The 23,180-nt window shown below is 26.5% G+C and overlaps 1 protein-coding gene across 1 annotated transcript; it reads left to right on the forward strand.

Annotated features, from left to right (window-relative positions):
* Positions 1 to 618: 618 nt before the first annotated feature.
* On the forward strand, positions 619 to 21,913 carry LOC136986392 (dnaJ homolog subfamily B member 14; the record flags this gene model as incomplete). Its single annotated transcript, XM_067283917.1, is given in 5 exon segments — positions 619 to 798; positions 10,582 to 10,777; positions 15,381 to 15,526; positions 18,806 to 18,946; positions 21,857 to 21,913. Coding segments are annotated over 5 exon segments (673 nt in total), but the record flags the coding sequence as incomplete, so codon positions are not given.
* Between the last annotated feature and the right edge of the window lie 1,267 nt (positions 21,914 to 23,180).

Raw genomic sequence — 23,180 nt, forward strand, 5'->3', positions numbered from 1 at the left:
ATGGTCGAGCGGTCAAGGTAGCAACGTACTGCTGGCAGGGGGGAAGGGGGTGGACCCGGGATTGAATCCGTACGGGCGAAAATTTCAAGGAATTTTTGTGGTTCCCGTGCATATGTCGAGCCCCGTCTCTTACCACCCGGCCTTCTCATTGTGGGCCTGACCGAACCCATAATGGGCTCGCTAAAAAAAGGACCTCTTAGTGCCCACAAGGAGGAAAGAGTTTAAAAAAAACCCCCAAAACCAGAGCAACGCTGGGCACACCTCGCTAGTTGTATATAAAATTAAGTCCAATATTTTTTATCACTTAAGTTTAATTTTAATTTTCGATAAATATTTGAAATAAATTAACAATGTATACATTTTCAATAGTATTTTATTTTAGTTTATTTTGTTGAAACCATTTTATTTTCGAACGTTTCTAATGATGTAATTCGGTATTTAATCACTCGACAAATTACATAAGTTTCGTTACTATAAATTAAAATTACATTAGAAAACTTTTAAAATATTTTAAACGAAATAAAAAATATTATTTAATCGTAAACAATTTAGAAAATCTGACGAAATTATAATAATATTAAATAAAATTTTCAAACCAATTCGAAGAGGTCACGTGTAACAGATCGTGGCGCAAAGAATTGTGGTCGGGAAGTTTGAGAAATAAGATGGATGGTAATAAGGATGAAAGTGAGAGATGTATCGATTTAGCTCAGAAGTTTATAAATGAAGGAAAACACGACAAAGCTCTTAAGTATTTATATAAAGCGGAGAAACTATATCCATCGAGCAGAGCTAAAGGTTATAATTAATATATTATAATTTTTGAATAATTTCCTTAATATTCGATGATTCATTTATACCAAGTCAGTATTACTCGATATAACGTTTAATAAATTGAAAATTTAACAAATATTCACTTATTCATTCTTCATTTAAACGGAATAATTAAAAGGTTATATCTACGCTTCGCTCAGTTTAACTTTTTTTTACCATTTAAATTGTACCTGGTTGAATTTAGCCTACTTGATTACGCAAATGATTTTTTAATTGAGGAAGGACATTTGAAAATGCTTTCCAATGCTAAAGTTACATCCAAGAAAAGATTAATATGCCTGATTTTGCTATTAAATGTAAACATTTTAACATGGCTTCAATGAATGTTTACATTATTTAAATCATCTGATTTTGTTGTATTCTGCCTTCCTTGGTTTAATGGTTTTACATTCTTACACAAAATTATTTTCTGTTTGATTTACAATGTCGTTTCTAGTTCAGATTATTTATGATCTTTTCTGACATTATTTGTGCCTACTGTTTATCATATGCTAAATGAAACAGACTTGCATATAAATTGTAGCCATTTTTGCATTTAGTGGGTTCTAGTGTGTGAGAAAAAGAAAATATATTTTAATTTATATTCAAAAATTTAACTCAAATATTTTTTTAGATATGTTTTCTATATTTGAAAATGAAATTTATATGATTTTGTTTCAATGTTCATTATACATAGAATTAAAACATTATAAACTATATGTAAAACTTAATATAAGAAACCTGGAGATGAAATCTAATAAATTTGATAGAAAACTAAATGATATTTAATTGACCAACTTGTTAATTTAAAAGAAAATTTAAGTAATATAGTAAAATCTGTGGAAATTGGAATTGTGCAGTATTGAAAGTTATTAATTTTTTGCAGGTTTCTGTTTTGGACAGGTTTTGATATTTCATTTTTTTTTTAAATCTGTAAACTTTACCAGATAAACATTATACAGTTACTTTAATTTTACAGTAAAATTGCTTTTATTACATATGTAAGAAACGTTTTATTAATAGGTTAATCTAAATTAATTCGAAGTGATTCTGGCAAAAAGATGGAAGTACTTTTCTCTATCTTGTTCCATACAACTTGTACTAGGTATTTGACTACTAAGCATTTGTATACACTCAAATCTGTTTTTGTGCGGTCTTTTTTTGTGCGATTTTTTATACGTGCAATGTGTTTTGTGCAATTATTTTTGTGCAGTATACCAATTTGATTGAAATTCATATACCCCACACAAAAAATCACACAAAACAAATCACACAAAAATAGACCGCACAAAAACAGGTTTGAGTGTATGTGATTTTTGAGCTATTATAATGAACAAACCAATTTGGAAACCAAGAACTAACCAGCCATCAAAAGTTCTAATTGCATTACAATATATAGAGACCATGTTGTTATGTGATCTGACTTATTGAGGAATTTTAACTACTGAACATGGCTAGATGGAATTTTCTGGATTTTCTTTATATAGGGACCTAAATAGAGGCCAGTTTCACAATAGAAGGTCTTCTGATAAGTATTCCCTTCTTGGCAGATTGCTCAAGTGATGTGTTGTCCTTCTGCATTAAACCATCTAATTTCAAGAACTTTTAAAACTCTGATTAATTGTTAACTTCATTCTCTGTAATTGTCAACAATGTTAATCAACTTGCTCTTGAATACTCTATTAGTTTGTTACTAACTACTTTGTAGTCCATACAAGGAAAATATAAACATCCATAATCCCAATAGTTTTATTAAGCCAAATTAATCCAGCAGTCATTTGGCTTCAACATACAAGAAAAATTGGCTTTGTGTTATTTATTCTCATTGTTTTCACAAATTACATTTTCTGCTTGCTTACTACAATTTTCTTGAGAACTCATTCAAATCTTGAAAGTTTTCAATTTTTAAAAGTACTCAATTCTATCCTTACTTAATTTCAACAAAGATATTGTCTCTTGTCACGTGACCTTGGTATCTTTGAAATGGTTTGAACTTGTTCCCAACTGCATTTGTCATGTTATGTAGTGACTGTTAAACCTAGAGACAGTTTTACTTATTCATCCACAACAAGTAGAATCTTAATTTTTCTTTTATTTACTCAGGTTAAAATTATGTTTTTTATAGTCAAAAACCTCTTCTATTTTATGACAGAAGGACTTAATGCAAACTCCACATATCTGGATATTTGGCTGAGTCCATCTGTCATAAACAACCTGAGATTGTTTTGATATCATGTTGAGTCATAAAATGAGATAAAAGTAACTTTGTAGGTGGTATTACAGGTGGTTGAAAAAGATGTATTACAGCAATGTTTCCAGAAATCATACAAACTTTGCAAAAAGTTATCATTGCCCAAGGGGATTAGTTTGGTGTTTTAAACTATTGAAAGCAAGGAACTATATGCCAAGTCTCTGAACTTTTGGATCAAGCAGTTTGGTTTATTATAAAATTAATATAATATAATCTATCAACATTGTCTTTTCCTGAAAATCTAAAATTGAATACCAATTGCAGAATATGCTATTCTGTAGTTGCAACAAGTTGGAATAAATAATAAAGATCAAACATACTCATTTAATATTGATTAATCATAATTTCTATTACAAAATTTTATAAAATTTATATTTCAATTTTATATAATAATGGATAAATTTTCTACAATAAAAGGTCACAAGACATTGTTTAGATTGAAACACTGAAAATATTGGATTTTATGTAAATTCTATATAAAATCCAATTATATGTAATGTAATGTAAATATAAATAATAAAATTATATATTTTTTATTTAAAAATTGCAGAGAAAAACTTTAGGAAAAAATATTTTCTTACTTTTAGTCAGAACTTTAAGGTTGCAGTTTTTCAATATTTGGGTAACCTTGGATATTTAAACTATTTCATTAGAACTTGTTAACTATAGTTGGCAGCTTGTACATTGCCAAGTCTACTGATTTGTAAAAGAGATATGAATACCATGGAAAACTTTTCAAATTTATTGCTATAGCAATGTTCAATGCATACCATGAACTTATTATAAATTACTTATGACAAATATGTTTAAGGATTTTGATAGTACATAGAAAGTCACAGAATGCCATAGGTTGCCCACACTTGATTTATTAGTGGATTGCAATTTTCAAATTGCAAATCTACAGATTTTTACTGTCAACAGTCTTTGTCCATCCTTCCTTAATCTCGAGAACGGAGTTGATGGATGGAAATTGAGACTAGATATGAAAAACTTAAGGGCTGGATGCACTGATTAACTATATACAAATTTCTGGTGTGGATGAGAAGTCAAATGATTTTTTAAATTATGATAAATAACTACAGCTTAGCATTGTGACATGGTCACAATGTTTGTTCAAGATGAGTTCTAATAAATATAGAATAAATAAATTCTTATTACACACTGTTAATATTTTTTCTTTTTTTTTTAGTCAAATTTGATCATCAATGCTAAAAATTATTTTGTTGACGATTGCTCATTATTTTTCAGTTGATAGTGATTTTATTTAAATTTTTAAGTTGGTTGGGAAATTATTTAAATTGAATAAAATAAATTAGAAATGGATACAGTAGAATCTGCTTATTATAAATTATTTTTGGATTCCTCTATACTGATGATAACCAACAGATAACATTAAACAATAAAATTAATGGAAATTCTGGTTTTATTGACTGACATTAAAAGGACATATTTAAATAAACCAGCAATGAGTTGCTCAACTTTCCCAGCAACATTTAAAATTTTTAACACCATCTGTTATCATATTATATTAAAAAAAACTTTCTATTTTTAATTATTATAAAATGGCAAAAGGCTTAATTTTGAGGGTAAGGATGGGTTTTATGGGTTTTACAAAAAATTGTAAATGCTAATAACTAGTAAAATCATCAAGTCATACCCTACTGGAGATACATATGATCCCCATTATTTCTTTGTTCCTTGAACTTTAACCATCAAAATTTAATAGCATCAATCCCCCTAATAAACAAACCTCCCTCAAAATTTTAGAAATTTTCGACAAAAGCACAGGAGTTATTAAGCTTCAAACACAGTAAACAAAATTGTGCCCTACACAAACACACACACAAATTACTCTGAATTTTTTTTTTTTGCATTTTTCTACATTTCAAGGTGTTCTAAATCCAAAAATGTAAAATCCTTGGGGGGTCATTTTTTGTCCAATTGTCATTTTTTTCCTCTGTTATATATAACAGTTGAGAAAGTAAACATGAAGATTTATTACTTACCATTAATGACATTAATGAATAATTTAAAAAAAATAAATAAATTACTAGTAATTTATCCAGCATACAAAATACCAGCAATTTAAACTATTGTATGTGTGCAAATAATGATTAAAATGATTAACATTTAAAATGCTGGTTAAAGCTGATAACAATAACTGATAATGATAGAATGATATCATCTACGTGTTAAGGCTGATAGTACAGCAAGACAGCTTAAAAATATGTTTATTTGATAATGAACTGAAGATATGATAACTATAATTATAACTGAAATCTAATTACATTAATTACAGACTTAAGGGAATTTTGTAAGCTAACAGGCTTTAGGACAGGCTAATTCTAATAACAAACAATTGATAACAGTATTTGTGATTACAATAAGTAGATTCTATTAAATTGGGAAAATTGTTAATAAAAATTATTAGTTCCTCAAAATATTTTGATACATAGTTCTAATAAATACAGAATGAATAAATTCTAATTATATACTTTGTTTATTTTTAGTTGAACTTTAACATCAATGCTAAAAATCATTTTGTTGCTGACTGCATTTTATATCAATAAGACACCAATGCTAATTAATTTCAAGGAGTCAATCTATTTGAAAAAGTATTTTCTAAGAGTATTTGTCTAGGCATTAGATCTAATTATGATAATGATACTACCAAATTTAACATAAAGCATAGAACAACTATTATTTGAATGTTATTGTTCTATGTTTTACATTTGTCTGTCTTACACATTTTGCAAGTTTCAAAAAATGAGGATAAATATGGCTGTTGACTTTCCATATTGCAATAAGAAATCTTTCCTGCTAATTGAACTGAAATTTAGTGTCCCCTACTCCACATTTGATAAGTAGTTTGTATTGTCATGACATCAGAGCAAACAGTATACTGAGATTGTATCAGCAATAAGTTTATCAAAGTGGTTCTGTGAGTATCTTCAAAAAGGCTAGTAGAAAATGAAACACTTTTTCTCAACTTGAGTGATCTGTGAAATTTATGATGAGTTTGTTTTTTGCAACTGCCAAATAACACATTCAGAAATAATTGCTTGAACTACACTTTTGTCACATTTATGAAACAGTTTATTTTGTCAATTTTACTAGTTCGTTAAAACAAGAGTTGTTTTCTTGTATGCCATTCTTGCATATAAGAGAACAACTCTTTACAAACCCTCATAAATTCTCCTATATGGTTTTTATCCTATTTTACAATTATAAAAACCTAATATAGGCATACCCCACGTTACAACCATCTCACAATAAAACAAATTACATATTTTGTCCATCATATTTCTACCTCTACTCTGATTCAACTTAGCATTCCTTATTGATACAACGCTTTGTCCATTCCAAGTGTTGCCATCTATCCAATTTTTACATTGAATGTTTTGGTGAGAACTAAAAATTTCTGGGTTTTAAGAAAATTTAGCTAATTATTAATAATTATTTTTTAATGATGTAGCTGATTTTATAACCAATGAACAGAAACAGTTGGATAATTTAATTAGCAAGTCATTTATAATAACATTCCAGAATAGGGATCCAGATACTTTTTTTTGTGGTTTGAGGCCCTTTACTGCTCAGAGGGCACAAAAAGGACAGTTATCTAGATACTAAGTTTTCAGGACAGCTTTTATTTAGTGAACAAGTTTTTTAACAAAGCCCAATTTAAGCTCAGTTGTTCTGTCTTTTAAGAAATTCTTGAGCAAGTAGAAAATATTTAGTGGTGCTTTGGTATCTCTGATAAGAATTAAAATTGAAGGCCATCACATCTTGTTAAATGCACCATTGATATCTAGAAACATTAACAGAAACATAAAATCTCCTTCATTCCTTGCTGTAGAGTATCACACAATTTAATAAGGGCATCCTCTGCAGAATGCTAGGGCATGAAACTATATTGATAATTGTTTAAAAATTTTCCATGACATGAGACTTTCTTTAAATAGAAAAAAATATATATGGGACATGGCAGTTCACAATACAACTATTGTTTGATGGAACACATGATTATGTGACCTGTGCTTTCTAAACATTTAATGTGGGTGCCTTAATTTTCATGCTGGTTGCCATTGCTTTAACTATAAGACCATAGATAGCAAAGTATCAGTTTTGCTTGTTTGTTCAGTAATCTGGTGGTTCCAGCAAGTGTAAGACATTATTATTTCTCACTGATAAATAGAGAAGGTTTGAGATATCATGATTTATGGTTTAGGTACCATGACATGTCTGAGTTTTTGTCTTAGCATCTTACAACTTAAATTCCACAGATAACTACATCTTGAATAAGTCTCGGATGAGCTTCAAGCTTTTATAAAAGCCAAGTTATTTCTAAATGTTTTAAAGTTTCTGGCATGGAAGAGATGAGTGTTTGAAGCATGAAACAATTTGTAATGATTGGGTAATAATGTCTGATTATATTGCATTGTTCAAAATCTGAGTTTTTGATTGCTAACTGAATTGTGTATATGTATGAAGCATCCTTCATGGCTTAGTGTGTTTATTAAGTCCTTTACATATACACACACTTTTTTTAATGTCTAAATATGCAAAATTTATAGCAGTAATAGTCAATTTTTTTAGGAAGATCATATTTTTATGAATTTTTAGAATTTATGATAAAAACAGGTTTGACTGTATTTGAATGCTAATATTTTTATCTATGAAAAAGTATAAAAAAATAAAGAAAAATATGTTTACAAAATGATAAAACTTCTGTATCTATGTTATAAAAACAATTCAGAAAAAGTTTTTAAATACAGTTTAATAATATACAGTTGAATCCCATTTATACATTTTTCAAGGGATCTGAGAAAAATTTACAAGTTAAACTACTTTTGTGACAACTATATTCTCTGAAAGCTATTCAAAAATACAATATGACAAATTAATACAAGTGAATTTGTGTGTGTAATTTTTAACAAAGAAGTTTCAGTTTACTATGTATAATATGTTTGAACAACATATAAAAAAAAAAGTTAAATTAGTGAAATTAACTCATGTCTTTTAAAAAAATTGATTGGTTTGTTGTTTTTCTCAATGAACTTGTCACATACTAGTACAATGTGTGATATCAGTTGTCTCCTTCTGTCAAAAGTCCAATCTCATGAAAGAATGAAGAGTCATTCTAAAGGTTCGTTCACACAGATAGTGAATATTGAAAAAGAATGGGAAACTGGAAAGCGATTTGCTTAGTAAAATTGATCCACACTACAAAATATGGAAAGTGAAAATTTTCAGCATTTTTGGGCTGGCAAAGCAATTTGCTAAATGGGAAAATTAGTTGAAAATGGTATTGTGTTACAAATTATTCACTCTACTTTTTCATTTGCTGGTGATTTACTGTCGGTGTGACTAAACTGACATCAATACATATATCACTTTGTTTTGTTTTTCCATTCAAAGTGAGTAACACATAAGTGAGAAAAAAAGTGCTGTAGGCTACCAAAAAAACAATATATAGGCACAAAAGTATACTTATATCATATAAATGAAAAATTTATTAGTGAAGTATTTTATAATGGAGAAAGTACCGTGAAGAAAATATTAATGTATAATTGCAAAACGTACAATACATTTTGGGAATGTATAAATAGGTTCAACTTTACAAATGTTCTGTGCAGAAAGAGAACAATTAAATACTGGATTTACTCACTATAAGATGATCTCTCATATACGATGAGGTGTGACTTTAAAGATCAAAATAAAGAAAATTAGATTTATTAATACATTTCTAATTTTATTTCATTTAATCACAAATGAAATATCAAATGCAAGTAAATGCACACATTGTCCTGCAAAAATTATTGGCATGTGTGATGAATGACTAATTACTGGTAACTAAATTTTAACTGATTTAATCAGTTTAATCCCTAGCATGTGGTAGTTTCTGGAAAAATTGCCATGGCAGATGAATGCATGATGTGTAAAGACTTTTTTATGCTTTTCTTAAAGATAAACTTACCAAGATCATTTATTGGATGAGTTTACAATTGCAACTGAAAATTGGCAGATAACTTGGACTTTGCATAATGTGTAATACACTTGTTTTCAAATTGACTTTTAAACACAACTTGTAGATTATTTGCAAGAAATTACTGTACTTTATTATTAATTGTAAGTTTGACCAAACTATTTTCTTTTTATCTTGAAACTTATGAATAAGATACTTATTTAAGGAAACTGAAAATACTTCTTTCAGAAACATTTTTGTTGCTTTAAATAAGAAGTATATTCATAAGTTTTGAGATGTTGTTGGTACTATTTAATGAAATTTTCAGATATGTTTTCTGTTTTAATTTGAGTTTATTTTATTGTTTTATTTATATTTTATAGGAAAAATAAAGAAGCAAATAAATTTATTTACATGAAATTTATTAATGTAACTTATACAATTTCTCAATGTAAAACATTAGTACTTTAATGAATTAGAAATAGATTTCATTTTCTTAGTGTATTCTGTGTAGATACATACACACACACTTAGATTTGATTCTGTCTTTGGTTAAAGACTAATATTAAAATATTTCAAACATGTCTACATGTTACCTCACTATGTAACCTTTGTTATTCTGTAAAGATTGGATTTATTTATAATTAGCAATTTATTCTTGCATGCAGAGAAATCTCCTATAAGCTATGTTCAACCAGGCAGTTATGCACCATGCTGAAGAACATGTATACAGATATTTATTTCAATGTGATACTATATTTTACATATCTGGTAATTTTAACTGTGATTGTCTTGGTTCACGGATCCTCTTTACCTGATAATGGAGTCATAAATGAATATATTTGTAAATGTGGACATCGTGAGCACTGTAAATATAAAAATAAAATGGTTTTCAAAAATGCATTTCTTGCTATTTGAGTGCATTAAAGTTTTGTAGCCATGTTTTTGATGTGTGCACATTGAATTTTCAAGTTTACTTTTTTCAGGTATTGGTATCTCAAATCAGGTGCATGTTAGACTTGATGGCACATTAGAATGAAGAAAATGCAGTATATTTCTGAACTGTGGACATGGCAAAACTATGAGAGAAATTAAGGATTTACATGACACTATTTAGTTATTCTGTAGTAACACAAAATTTAAATTAGTTTATACCCATTTTTAATTCTTCTGGCATTCTCCTACTTCTACTTTTAATACTCCTGACATTCCATCTAATATTGTTGCTTTACTTTCTAATTATTAATTTTTAACTTATATTAAGGTTAATATACTTATTTTATATAAATTACACATTCCCATGCATGCTCTTTTATAAAATTAATGTATTTTTATAAAATAAATTGAATTTATCCTCACCTTAAACTGTTTTGAATGGCAGTTGGATTTAATAAATTCTAGAACTTTTAGAGAAATCATTTTATTGTTTTTATATGCATTTAAATTATTTGTCTGATTATTGAATATAGTAAAAACAATAATAATTTAGAATAAACAATGTTGCTGTACCCTGTTGATTATTTCTTCATTAAAATTAATTTTATTATTTTAGATTTAATTGAACTTCTACAAAAATTAAATGGAACAGCAAATTATCAACGAAATGAAGAAGAAGAAAAGCCGACTGAAAATAAACATAGTAGCCCCTCTTTTCGAAGAAGAAAATCAGGTGTTTCAACTTCAGCAAATGAAGATGGAAGCAGTCAGAAATCAGAATGTACAAAAGAGCAAATAGATGCTGTTAAAAGGTAGATCATAATTTAATTTCAAATTTTCTGGTTGAGAGTGAAAATTAAAAGAACTGACAGAACATTGTAATTCTTTTAAATTGTTCAGTTTGTACTAAGCATGTACTAAGAGTTTGATGAAAAAAATCAATTGTTTCAGTCATCATATCAGTCAGAGAGTAAATAATATTTTGGAACAAGCCAAGCAAATTATGAATTGCATAAAATTTCAGATCGTGGAATGAAAATAGATGGACTTTGCAAAGTTAAATTTTGTTAATTTTTAAATTAGCTATTTATCATTTCTTAAGAGTATTACTATTTATAATTTTTACTGTTTGTTTATAAAAAAAAAACAAGAAATTAAGAAACAATAAAAATAAGTTATTTAATTATAATATCTAAAACTAGTTAATTCAAATTTTATTACAATTAAAAAATATTCTATATTTACTAGCTACGTATGATAAGCAATAAGTGTGAAAAATTTCAATTGAAATCTTATGTAGTATGAACTTATAATCTAAACATACTGCATTGAAAAGTAACAATATCTTTGTTTGGATATTCATATTTTATTTTGAACTAAATTTGAATATAGCAAAACTACAATAATTTATCTTAATTTGCTTGCTAATTAATAATCAATTAGCTCTAACTTATTGATTTGTATCTGATTGTTAGTCTTTAGCAGATCATTTGGTACTACAAGTACATTGAGATGCTGTATATGTTATCTAAAATAAATTGTCTGTAAGATTTATTTGCTAAAACAACAGCAAACTTATTAACATTTTTAAATGCAAATAAAAAATATATATTTTATATAAATTATTAAAACAAAAATAATGAATAATTATAAGGAATTTCAAAAAATAATTATAATTATTTTTTAAAGAATTTCAAAAAATAATTATAACTATTTTTTGAAATTCAATTTCTATTGTAATATTTAATTATATTTTATCTTATTTAACTAACATATCAAGTGCATTACACTATGCAAAAATTTGCATAGTGTAATTTGTTGTTAATTAATATTAAAATTATAAACAAAGACAACTAAGTAGTTTTTACAAATTAAGAAGACTCTGATACACAAGGAGACAAGGAGGCATTTTATTATTTGATTAAATGTTTTTCAATCTTAATAACAAACAAACATTGTTATTAAGATTGAAAAGCATTGTGATTAGACATAATCTTAAAAAACACATGAAATAATGAAATAATAAATTTACTCGTTGAAGTTTATAATCCTTAGTGTTTTATGATATAAAACAGAGTTTATTGCTTGTTGAGAAAGAATTTCTATGCATTTAAGTTCTTTAAAAGGGTTTTTCACTTGCTGCTATTCAAACAATTTTGTGAATAAAATTATTTAACTAACAAAATCATGAATACTATCAGATCACAAAATGACCTCCCATGGTTTTTCATCAGACTTGAAGCGACATTTTCTGGTAGCAATTCAAATGTGCACCTACCGGTAGGCTGCATGTTGGTGACCATTCCCTCTCAATTTCCATAAACTGGGTATTGTCCTTTTGTTGTTATGGTGCAAATTGTTCTTTTATATGAGCAGTACTTTGTTAGTAAATATTATAGATTTATAGTTACCTACAGCACTTGTTAGGTTATAGACTTAGGTTGCATTCACATTGCTGGAAATAACAAAAACCAATATTTTTATTGCTTTATTTTGTCTTTAAAATGTTTGCGCTAGTTGTTATCATTGTATATTAGTCGTCTTAGTCATTTGTTTTGAACAACAAATGACTAAGGCAACTAATATAAGTTATTAAAGATTCGACATTTATCATTGTTGTAATGGTTTTGGCCAATCAACAAGAACTTCTCGCAATTTTCTTCGAACAAGATGAAGGAATGGATAATCTTATGTGTCGGAGAAAGACCTTGGCTTAATAAATTCAGCTGTCAGTATCAAAGAATTTTACTCTGCACATAGGCATTACAGAAGGGGACAAATGGGACACTTGTTCTTCTCTGGAATCAAGTAAAAAATTTCACAAATTATAATTATAAAATTTCACACCGGTCACAGGCTCAAGTAAGTGTTGTATTTATCTATTATAATTATAAAAGTGATTGAGATATGCAACCTTACATCCTCAACTATGGGATGCTTTGTCTGTCATTTTATGTTGATGCAATTCTATATTATATAATCTACTTGTGAAAAACTGAAAAAAGTAAATAATTAAATAAAATTTATTGATGTAATTGTCTCCAAACTTTGCCCCCTGGAAAATTTTCTGCAGATTCCCATGACTCTACATATTTATTTTTAAAACAAATGAATACAGTCTAAAAGTGCAGAAATTCATGGAATAATGCTGAGACTAATGTAATTTGCACATGCTCTAACATGAAAGTTAATGAAGAATATGAATGTTTTGACAATGAAAAAAATATGATGAAAAACAGTCATTATTGTTTAGGATCTGTGGTTATTATCAGCAGTGTGAACATGGCCTTATTATGTTGAGGCAGTTCAAATTGGTAACTGTTCAAGCAAAAGAAAATGTCCGACACTTGTGTCTGTCAACATAAGTGAAAATAATGTGACAATAAACTTATTATTGTATTGTAAAGACTAATATATTTAGTAGCTTCTGTTCTCATAAGACCTAACTGTAAGGTATGAGGTGGTGTCAAAATTGTCATTTTGTCTCCTACACAGTACACACAGCATTGTATTTAAGTATCTCATTTTCTCTTTCTCTACCTTTCTTCTATAAAATTAATTTGTTACAAATTTTAGTAAACTTATTATAATATTTCAGGAAATTAAGCCAGATTTGATGAAAAATAGTTGGTATAAATCTGCAAAGTTTTATATCAATTATTTTGAGAAATCTTGCTACAGATATAAAAATATTTTTATATTATTTATTTGAATATTAAAACAGAAATTAAGAATAAATATTTTTCATATATTAGTTTTATGATACTGAAGATGATATTTATACAATATTTATTATAAAATTGTCAGAAAAAAATTATGAGAGTGCTTTCAATAAGTTTTTAATTATAAATTAGTCTTAAAATTTTCTAAATAAATATAAATTAACAGACTAGTTTAAAAACTATCTAGCTATGTTATTATAATCTTCACATTCCAGTAAAATATAACATTCAGCATTCAAATTATGATTGTTTTCAACATTATGAGGATTAGTAATTTGAAAGATTTTACTACAGTGGAACCTCGCTTAATGAGCACCTCGCACGAGTATTTCGCATAATGAGCAAAATAAATTGTAAAAATTTTCCTCGCTTAATGAGCGATGTTTCACATAATGAGTGACGAGGAAAGGGGAAGTTCCGAATTGTGAGCATGCGGCATGTTCCATCAGTCTGTGTTTAGCACTCGTTCCGCTAGCATCTTAGTGTTACTTGTGATCACATATTTTTCCAAACTTGTGTTCACACATATTATTTATAAACATCAACAACCATAGTACATTATATAATAAACACTCCAAACGATATGCCAAATTCTTGGGTCATTAAATTTAATGACCATTTCAAAATTAAACTTTAGAAATGTCTGAATTAAAAATTAACTATTTATAATTATTAAATTTAATACGAAATGGAAACATAACTGCCTACCTCTAGTCAAATTAATTAATTTCTAATATTTAATTATAGCCTTTACATAACCCAAGAATTTGGCATATTATTTGAAGTGTTTATCAAACATATTAGCTGTGAGTTTTTTTTTTGTTTCTGCAAATTGAATTATCATTCCAGGGTGGTTCATTCTGCGCTAGAAGAAATGATGATGATGATGATGATTCATGCTCCTTAACAGTGTATATTGCACAATTTTTTTTTTTTTTTTTTTTTTTTTTTTTTTGTTTTGAATAGATGTTATACATAAAACATTTGAGTATTTTTTTGGCATGGAACGCATTATCGTATTTTACATTAATTTCTATGGGAAAACTTGTTTTGCTTAACGAGTGAGACTATGGAACGAATTATGCTCGTTAAGCGAGGTTCCACTGTACTATAATAAAGGCAAAATATTTTTTACAATTTTAGCTGATTATTTAAAAAAATTAATAAATAGTCATAAAAAATTGTTAATTCTAATTATCATGAAATCTAAAATAATTCTTATAGAAAAATTACATTGTTTTTCAAAATGATATACAAACTAATATTTGCCTTGTGACAATGGTAATTACAAATTTTAGGTAATTACACTGTATTGTTACTATTTAAGTTTTAATAAGAACATAATACAAACATATTTTTTAATATTTCAAAAAATTCATGAATTTCAGCATTTATTTTTTAAGTCATGATTGAGTAGCTTAAATAATTGAAATTCTAAATATCATTTAAATTGATTAAATTTATTCAGCTTTTTAATTGTTAAATATTCCAACAAATACATATTTATCTGTAATTCAGAATCTATAACCTTAGAATCATATAATTAATCCAGTCATAATTCATATTCTATGAATTATGACTGGATTAATTTTTGACAATTAAGTTATATTTAGAGTTTTAAAAACTTTTAAAGATGTTTTTAATAAAATTTGTTGAATTTGTTCTTAAAGTAATTGCATGTTTATTTTAATAGGATAAAGCAATGTAAAGATTATTATGAAATTTTGGGCATAAGTAAAGATGCTGGTGAATCGGAATTAAAAAAACAGTATAGAAAATTAGCTTTGCAGTTTCATCCAGATAAAAATAAAACTCCTGGTGCAGCTGAAGCTTTTAAAGGTAATCTCTTAAAATTTGTATTTTATTTGTCTATATCCTTATTGTGATTTTAAAAAAAAGTGTTATAGATATGCAAAAATAAAATTAACCAAAATAGTTTACAGTATTAGGAATGTGATTTCCCCCTCCCCCATCTTCCAAGTTTTTTTACTTCACTTGCTATCTTCATTTGGCCTGAGTGGGACTTTTGGGCTAAACAAGAAATTAAAATAGTATGATATTTTAGTTTTTAAACTTACTTCTGTTGTAGCTGAGAAGTTTTGCCACAAATATTATTAGAAAGGAGATTTGTAAAATTAATGATCATTTGTGTATTATTATATTATAAAAAAAGATTAGAAGAAAAACACTTGTTACTAGAATGTGAAAGAATAAAACTTGTTGGGTCAGTTTTGCTGCTGGGAGTCAGGTTAATTAAGAAATTTAGGTTAGTGTTACCTATGGTTCCAAAATGGTGGCTCGTCTCTGATTCCAGCAAATAGACGAAAGGAAACGGTGGGGATGCACATTCTAACCTAACCTATTCTAATAAATTACCGTAATTATTACCAACAAAATTATTAGAATAGGTTAGTTTAGGTTAGAATGCAGGTCCCCACTGTTTCCTTTCTTCTACTTGCTGGAATCAGAGACGAGCTGCCATTTTGGAACCATAGGTATCATTAACCAAAATTTATATATATTTTTTTTATTATAACTGCAATTATAATAAGTTTCTTTTAACCAGAAATTGAATCTCTTTATTCTGAAAGAAAACATATTTTAGATTTAAAGGAATTAATAAAGTTTTGGCCATTACACAGTTTATTAAAGTCTAATATTCAGATTTTAAATTTTGAACAGAATAATTAATACATAAGTTAAAATTAGAATATAACATTAAAAAAATATTTTGTCTGTGACATCATACAGATAATGTATTATCTGCATATTTGAAGCTGCATTCTGAATATTTTGCAAAAAATTATCAGAGTGCAGAATGCAAAAAATATTTTATTGCAAAAAATTATCAAACTAGATATATAACAACATATATTTATATATTTTTAAACTATTAAATTACGTTAAAGATCAGTTTAAAGAACTTATGATGATTAACCTTTCAACAGTGGAACACTCAGATGTGGTGCTACCACTTAGTTGTGGAGAAGAAATGTGGGAAATTTTTAAAGTATTTTTTCAAGCGTTTTTTCTCATTACTGTTTTGGAAAAAGATTTTGTAAACAGTTATGTCTAGTAAAGAAAAGTCTTTTTTTTATTGTTACATAATTCATTTTTTATGTGAATTTTTTTTTGGTGGTAGTTTTTGGCTAGTTTTTGGTGATAACCCCAAAAGAATTTAGTGACTATATTCATCCCTCACCACTGCCACACGATTGCCTTTGACAAATATATTTGTCGCCCACTGCTGAGTGGTTAAGAGAACATGAAATATAATATTTAACTACACACTATAATAAATTATTATGACATATCAGATAAAATTTAAAAAACAAGACAGATGTTAAAATTTTAAAATAATTTTATATGATTATTCTACTGTACAGAAAGTCAGTTATACTATATGGTGATTAAAAGATTCAATGTATGAATAATTTGACATGTTATGGCAATAAAAGCTATATATGTTTTAAAAATATATAACACAGATGATGATGATCATCATCAATAATTTTAATACTTATATCACTGTTTTACATATATTTTATTTATTAAATACAGGGTGATTCAAAAGTCACAGAAATTTTTAAATATTAATAACTCACAAACTATTTACAGTAAGATGATGTGGTTTTCACAAAAATGCTTAGAAAGAAGCAGGATTTTTTTAGGTGTAATAAAAATTTTAGTACCAAAATAGTTACATTTCTTGCCACAGATGGCATTGTAGCATTGTAAATTTGTTAAAATAAGAATAAAAAAATAAAAATGTTCTTAGTGTAAGCTCTAGTAACAACTACACAAATTATGTAATCTTATCAAGTTCCATCTATGGCAAGAAATGTAACTATATTGGTACTAAAATTTTTATTATACACAAAAAAATCCCACTTCTTTCTAAGCATTTCTGTGAAAACTGCATCATCTTACTGTAAATAGTTTGTGATTTATTAATTTTTTAAAATTTCTGTGACTTTTGAATCACCCTGTATGTAGCTGCAATGTATATTGAAAGGTAACTGTATCTATCACTTTTTTGATGCAATTATTTGTTCAAGAAAGCATGACAACTATGTAATAATAAATGCTAAACAATAAGAGAATGAAGTTAAGAATTGTAAAGTTTTTAAAGTTATAAAATATAGAAATATTTTGTTTACATTCACAAATATATGGTAACTAAAATTTTTAAAAACAAAATTAATATTAAATACAAATAAGGTTATAATTTTTCAAGTTTGTTTACTTTTTTTAACAGACTAAATTTGTTTGTGCTTTTATTTTCTAATATGGAATTTTTAAGTTTTTATTTTACAAATGGAAGGTATATAAAACTGAAATTGCTTGCTTTCTGTGCTCAATTTTTAAGTAGCTTTGACTTAATTTATATAATTTAGCATAAAAGATAATAGCTTTGACATCCTAATGTTTTTTTTTTTTTCTAACCTGTGTGTAAATTTTTAAAACTCAGAATTAGTTTGAATCTTCAAGCATTTAGCCTTCACTATACTAGAAATTTCATGTAACAGTCTAAATTATTCAAAATAATGTATACTGGGATGCTTTGGATAACACAATGTTTGGTAAATTATTTAATAAACTGGATTTGAATGCATTAACATGTATGATCTACTATATTTTTAGGTTAGACCTACTTATTGAATGAGAGTTGTAAATAAAATTTTAAAAAGTTTTTTTATTGCATGGTTTAAATCTACATTTATTAAAGAAAATGTGAAACTACAATTAAAATTTCTTAAAATTTTTTAAAATTTGTTTTGTGAGAAGTTATCAGAATAAAATCTTTCAAAAATTTCTGAAGCTTTATTTTGAGTACTATGAATAGCTTGACCAAGATTTTTTTTCCTGAAATGAACTGTATATACTATCAGTACATTTTTTTGTCTTTATTGAAAACGTAATCTTTTCACAATTTATCTTGGATATTGCAGAACCTTGGTTAAATGGGCTTTGATTAATTAGTACTCTATTTTATAATTAAGTTAAATTTTCCAACATTGCTAAAATGTGTATAAATTTTATTTATTTTTTACTTTGTTTATTTTGAATTTTATTTTATTTTTTTATTTTCTTTTTTAATTTTACCTTTTCTTTCAGCAATTGGAAATGCATTTGCAGTTTTAAGTGATCCAGAGAAAAGGAAGCAGTATGATATGTATGGCAGTGAAGAAGTACAGAGACGTCAAAGTTATGCTAATCGTGCTGATGGCTATTATGATTATTCCAGAGGATTTGAAGGTAATTTTTACTGTTTTGACACTTTAATTCTAAAATATACAGTCAAACCTGTTTTTATGCGGGGATAGGGACCGCATTAAAAAAAACGCATAAAAAAAATCTCACGAAACTTCACGAATGGCTGTAAATAATAGTTTTCGCAACACAATTAAAAAATATTTTTTTTATGCGGTCAACAGGGACCGCATAAAAAAAGTCTCACATAGAAAATAACTCAAAACCGTACGAAATAGAATTTATTGACAACAGATGTCAGCACTTGACTGCATCGTCTGGTCTATCGTCTGTTTTACATATTTTTGTCCAGCTGGTGTTTTGTTGACTTAAAAAGTAAATTATTTCATTTTTCGCATATTCATGCAATAATATTACTATAATAAGTGCATTTATGCTATAATAAGTTTATTTAGCTATAATAAGTCAACGTAAGAAATGACGAATCACACGAGACTAGTCGCCAACTATACCGCACAAATTAAAAATTCGCATTAAAAAAATCGCACAAATAAAAATCGCACATAAAAAGAGCGCATAAAAACAGGTTTGACTGTGTAAATGTTTTTTTTTTTTAAATGGCATTTGAGAAAATAGTTATAATTTAAATTAATGATTTCATATTAGTGTCATTTATTTATTTATAATAATAATAAATATAGAATTATGACATAAATAACTAAGCATTTATTAATATTTTGTAACTTCTAATTTTTTTAATAAAAAATATTAACTTAATTTTTTTATTTAATTAATTAAAATATATTCTAAATCCTTCATTATCATAGAATGATTATAAGGCGTTATCATACATTGGAACTTTCATAAAGCTAATTTATTAGATGAATACTCATAACTTTATTCTGACCCACCTAAAATACAGTGATACTGTTAGGTACTTGTTGGTCAGATATAAACATGTTATAAAACTCTTTCAATGATACAATTTACTCCATGTCTAAAATTATGTATACTATTACATTATAACACCATAAATAAATGGCTAGATGTCTATAAAAACCATAAAACAATAAGAAATAAAAATTGTCAACATCTGCACTTATAACTAATGACATAACTATATTTTACATTTACAATCACAATTTCATGGCAAAAAAAATATTTTATGAACTCTTATTGTTAATTATTTACTTTTTTAAAACTAATTTAAAATTTACTTTATCAAAATTTAATAAATGAATTGTTATAAAAATATTACTATTTTATAAACAAATGCTATTTAGAAATTGTAAACTATTAAGTAGTTAGAAATTATTGTAATTATAAAATTAATAAACTTCAAATATAATAGTTTTTTAAAATAAAAGGAATTATTCTATTTTGGGAACTTGATTATTTTAATGAATTACTTAAAATTGTAATTTTGATTCATTATAAATATTGATTTAGGATATTGATGCCAAAATGTTAAATAGTTTTTAATGTTTGTCATAATTAATTTTTCATCATTTCTAAGGTGTTGCTTATTTTCTGATCTCTTCAGTTTCTGTACTTAGTTACATTGCAACATCTGAAAAGTAGATGCAATAATTATAATAAAGATTGACATTATTAAGTCATTTAACTTAATATTGTCAATCTTTATTATAATTATTGCATCTACTTTTCAGATGTTGCAGATCTTTTAATTTAATCTGTGCTAATTATAGTCACATTTATGACTATAATTAGCACAGATTAAATTAAAAGATTTCAAGAATAAACTCTGATATACTTTCGTAAAACCAAAACAGTAATTTATTCAGATGCTGAAATATATACAGTAGAGCGTCGTTTATCTGAATCATTTGGGGACCGGGGTTGTTCGGATAACTGATTATGTACGAAAAAATATATTAACCTATCCAATGTTGAAATTTTTCTCCATTGTGTGTCGCTTTGTGTTGAATTTTCGTTGATTTTAAGCTTAATGAAAATTTTTATAATAATAATTGAGGCTATTGTATCGCTAAAAATTATTTCTTTATTTTGTACAAACAAAATAAATATATTGGAAAATATAAAAACAAAAAAAATATATACTTTAGAAGTTAATCTAGTATCAAAAATGTTTGATTCAGCACTACACAGTTCGACTGGAAGGCTTTCAGTTAACCGATGTTTTGGTTGACCGTTCGGATAAATGATGCTCTACTGTATCTTAAAATGAAAATTTGTAGATATTAATTTTATTAATCTTTGACTGTTTTTTCTACAAAATTAATTTCACGTTTTTATTATAATATAATAATATAATTAGTCACTTTTATTTTTACATTAGTTCTGAATAATTAATAAAGTTCTTTAAAAGTTTATAATAATATCTAGAATAGTAGTTCCCAACTAGTATACTGTGAGAGGAATAAAAAAATATTAAAAGTGACAAATTTCAGTAAAAAAATAAAATCTGTTTCTGTGATATCAAATAAATTTCAGAAGTTTGTTTCAGTAAACTTTACAGAAAAGTATTAGAGAGAGATCTCCATAATTGATCTGTTCATTGGTCCAGTAATATTTAATAAGTGTGCTGCAGTCTTTCTATGATAGTTTAAATGTGCCATAAGACCAAAAAGGTTGTGAATTGCAACTCTAGAATGTCTCTAGAACTTTTATTCTTTATAAATCTTTTAATAGATGGTAATCCACTAGTCATTCATAGTTCTAACTTCTTATGTGGATGATTATTTTCAACTTTTAAATTAATAAAATATTTAAATTTGTAATAGTTAAATTATTGTTTATTGAGGCAGATGTGGAAATCAGGTTTATTTAACATTAAATTTTTATAATAAATAGACAAGCTATTATAATTTACTGTTATATGTATAAATATATTGATAAATCAGTTAGTTTTATCAGATTGTATTTATAAAGTAGTTAAAAATTAATTATGAAATAATTTATTTTATTTTGCAGGTGATATATCTGCTGAAGAATTATTTAACATGTTCTTTGGAGGTGGTTTTCCATCAGGTAATTTAAAATTATCTCTAAAAGATTACATTGATGTGATTTGTTTAAAATATATACTTACAGCCATTTTTAAAATCTATTAATGTAATTTTGGTGTTTTATATATGGATTTGAACGGCAATATGTGATATTTTAACATTAAAATTTTTTATTTGAAAAATGATTCCATTTTATTTATTTTTAATAAATGAAATGGATGAAATGTATTTAAATTTCTTATCTTAAAAGAATCAAATATGATAGCAAAAATATATGAAATTTCTGTGATGTGATATATATCACACGGAATAAGTTAAAACACAATAAGTGTTAAAATATAGATATAATATAAATTTAGAATAATATATATATATATATAAATTATTCTAAATTTATATTATATCTTATATTTTAACACTTACTGTGTTTTAACTTTTTTTATTTAATTTATTTGAGGTGATTCAGTAGTTAATTTTATTTATAGAGTATATTTTATATTTTAATTGTATGTGACATGAAGGAATGAATATATAGTAAAATGTTAGTATAACGAAATTGAGGGGACCATCGAATTATATTGAAATAGTCAAAAATGCAAGGATGAAAGAAATTACACACTCAAATTATCTTATGTACTTTTCCAGCAACTTAATCTTTAATCAAATTCAATTTAGTTCTTTTTTTGTATGAACCTTAGTTCGTTACAAGGGATATTACATAAAAACTGAAGTTAGTACAATTTAGCAAATTAATATAATAGCTTAGTACTAAACAATAATACACAATAATAATTATTTTTGTACATTGTAAATTTGAAATTAGTAAAATTTTAACAAATTAATTATGTGAAAATCCCAGGACTTGGGGAGATTATTAATTATTAGAATCAATTATTAAGTACTTATTTTACCCGAGGTCAGAAAGGTCAGAAATGACACACGTCTGAATACTAAATGACTACATCGATGAGTCGATTGGAGATTGAATTAACCCTAAACAATTATTACTCATCTGAACTTTTTCCCTTTGTTAGGAGTGATGGCACTCCTTATGAGATAATAGTACTTGACAAAACGTTCGATTTGCATCGCGTTAACCCAAAACAATCATTAGTCACAGATTGACCTTCTAACCTTTCACATTACCTGATATATTAGTCAGCTTCCGTTCAATCAGATATAAAAAGGGGCTAAATGCAGTCCTCAGAGTGGCATCCAACCCGGACATCAACAGAAGACCATCTGCCATTTTCATTGGCCCACTCCAAAAGAAACTATTACTTTTATTA

Source organism: Centruroides vittatus, unplaced genomic scaffold (genome assembly GCF_030686945.1).
Source record: "Centruroides vittatus isolate TY-2023 unplaced genomic scaffold, ASM3068694v2 scaffold_1015, whole genome shotgun sequence".
NCBI classification, from domain to species: Eukaryota; Metazoa; Arthropoda; class Arachnida; order Scorpiones; family Buthidae; genus Centruroides; species Centruroides vittatus.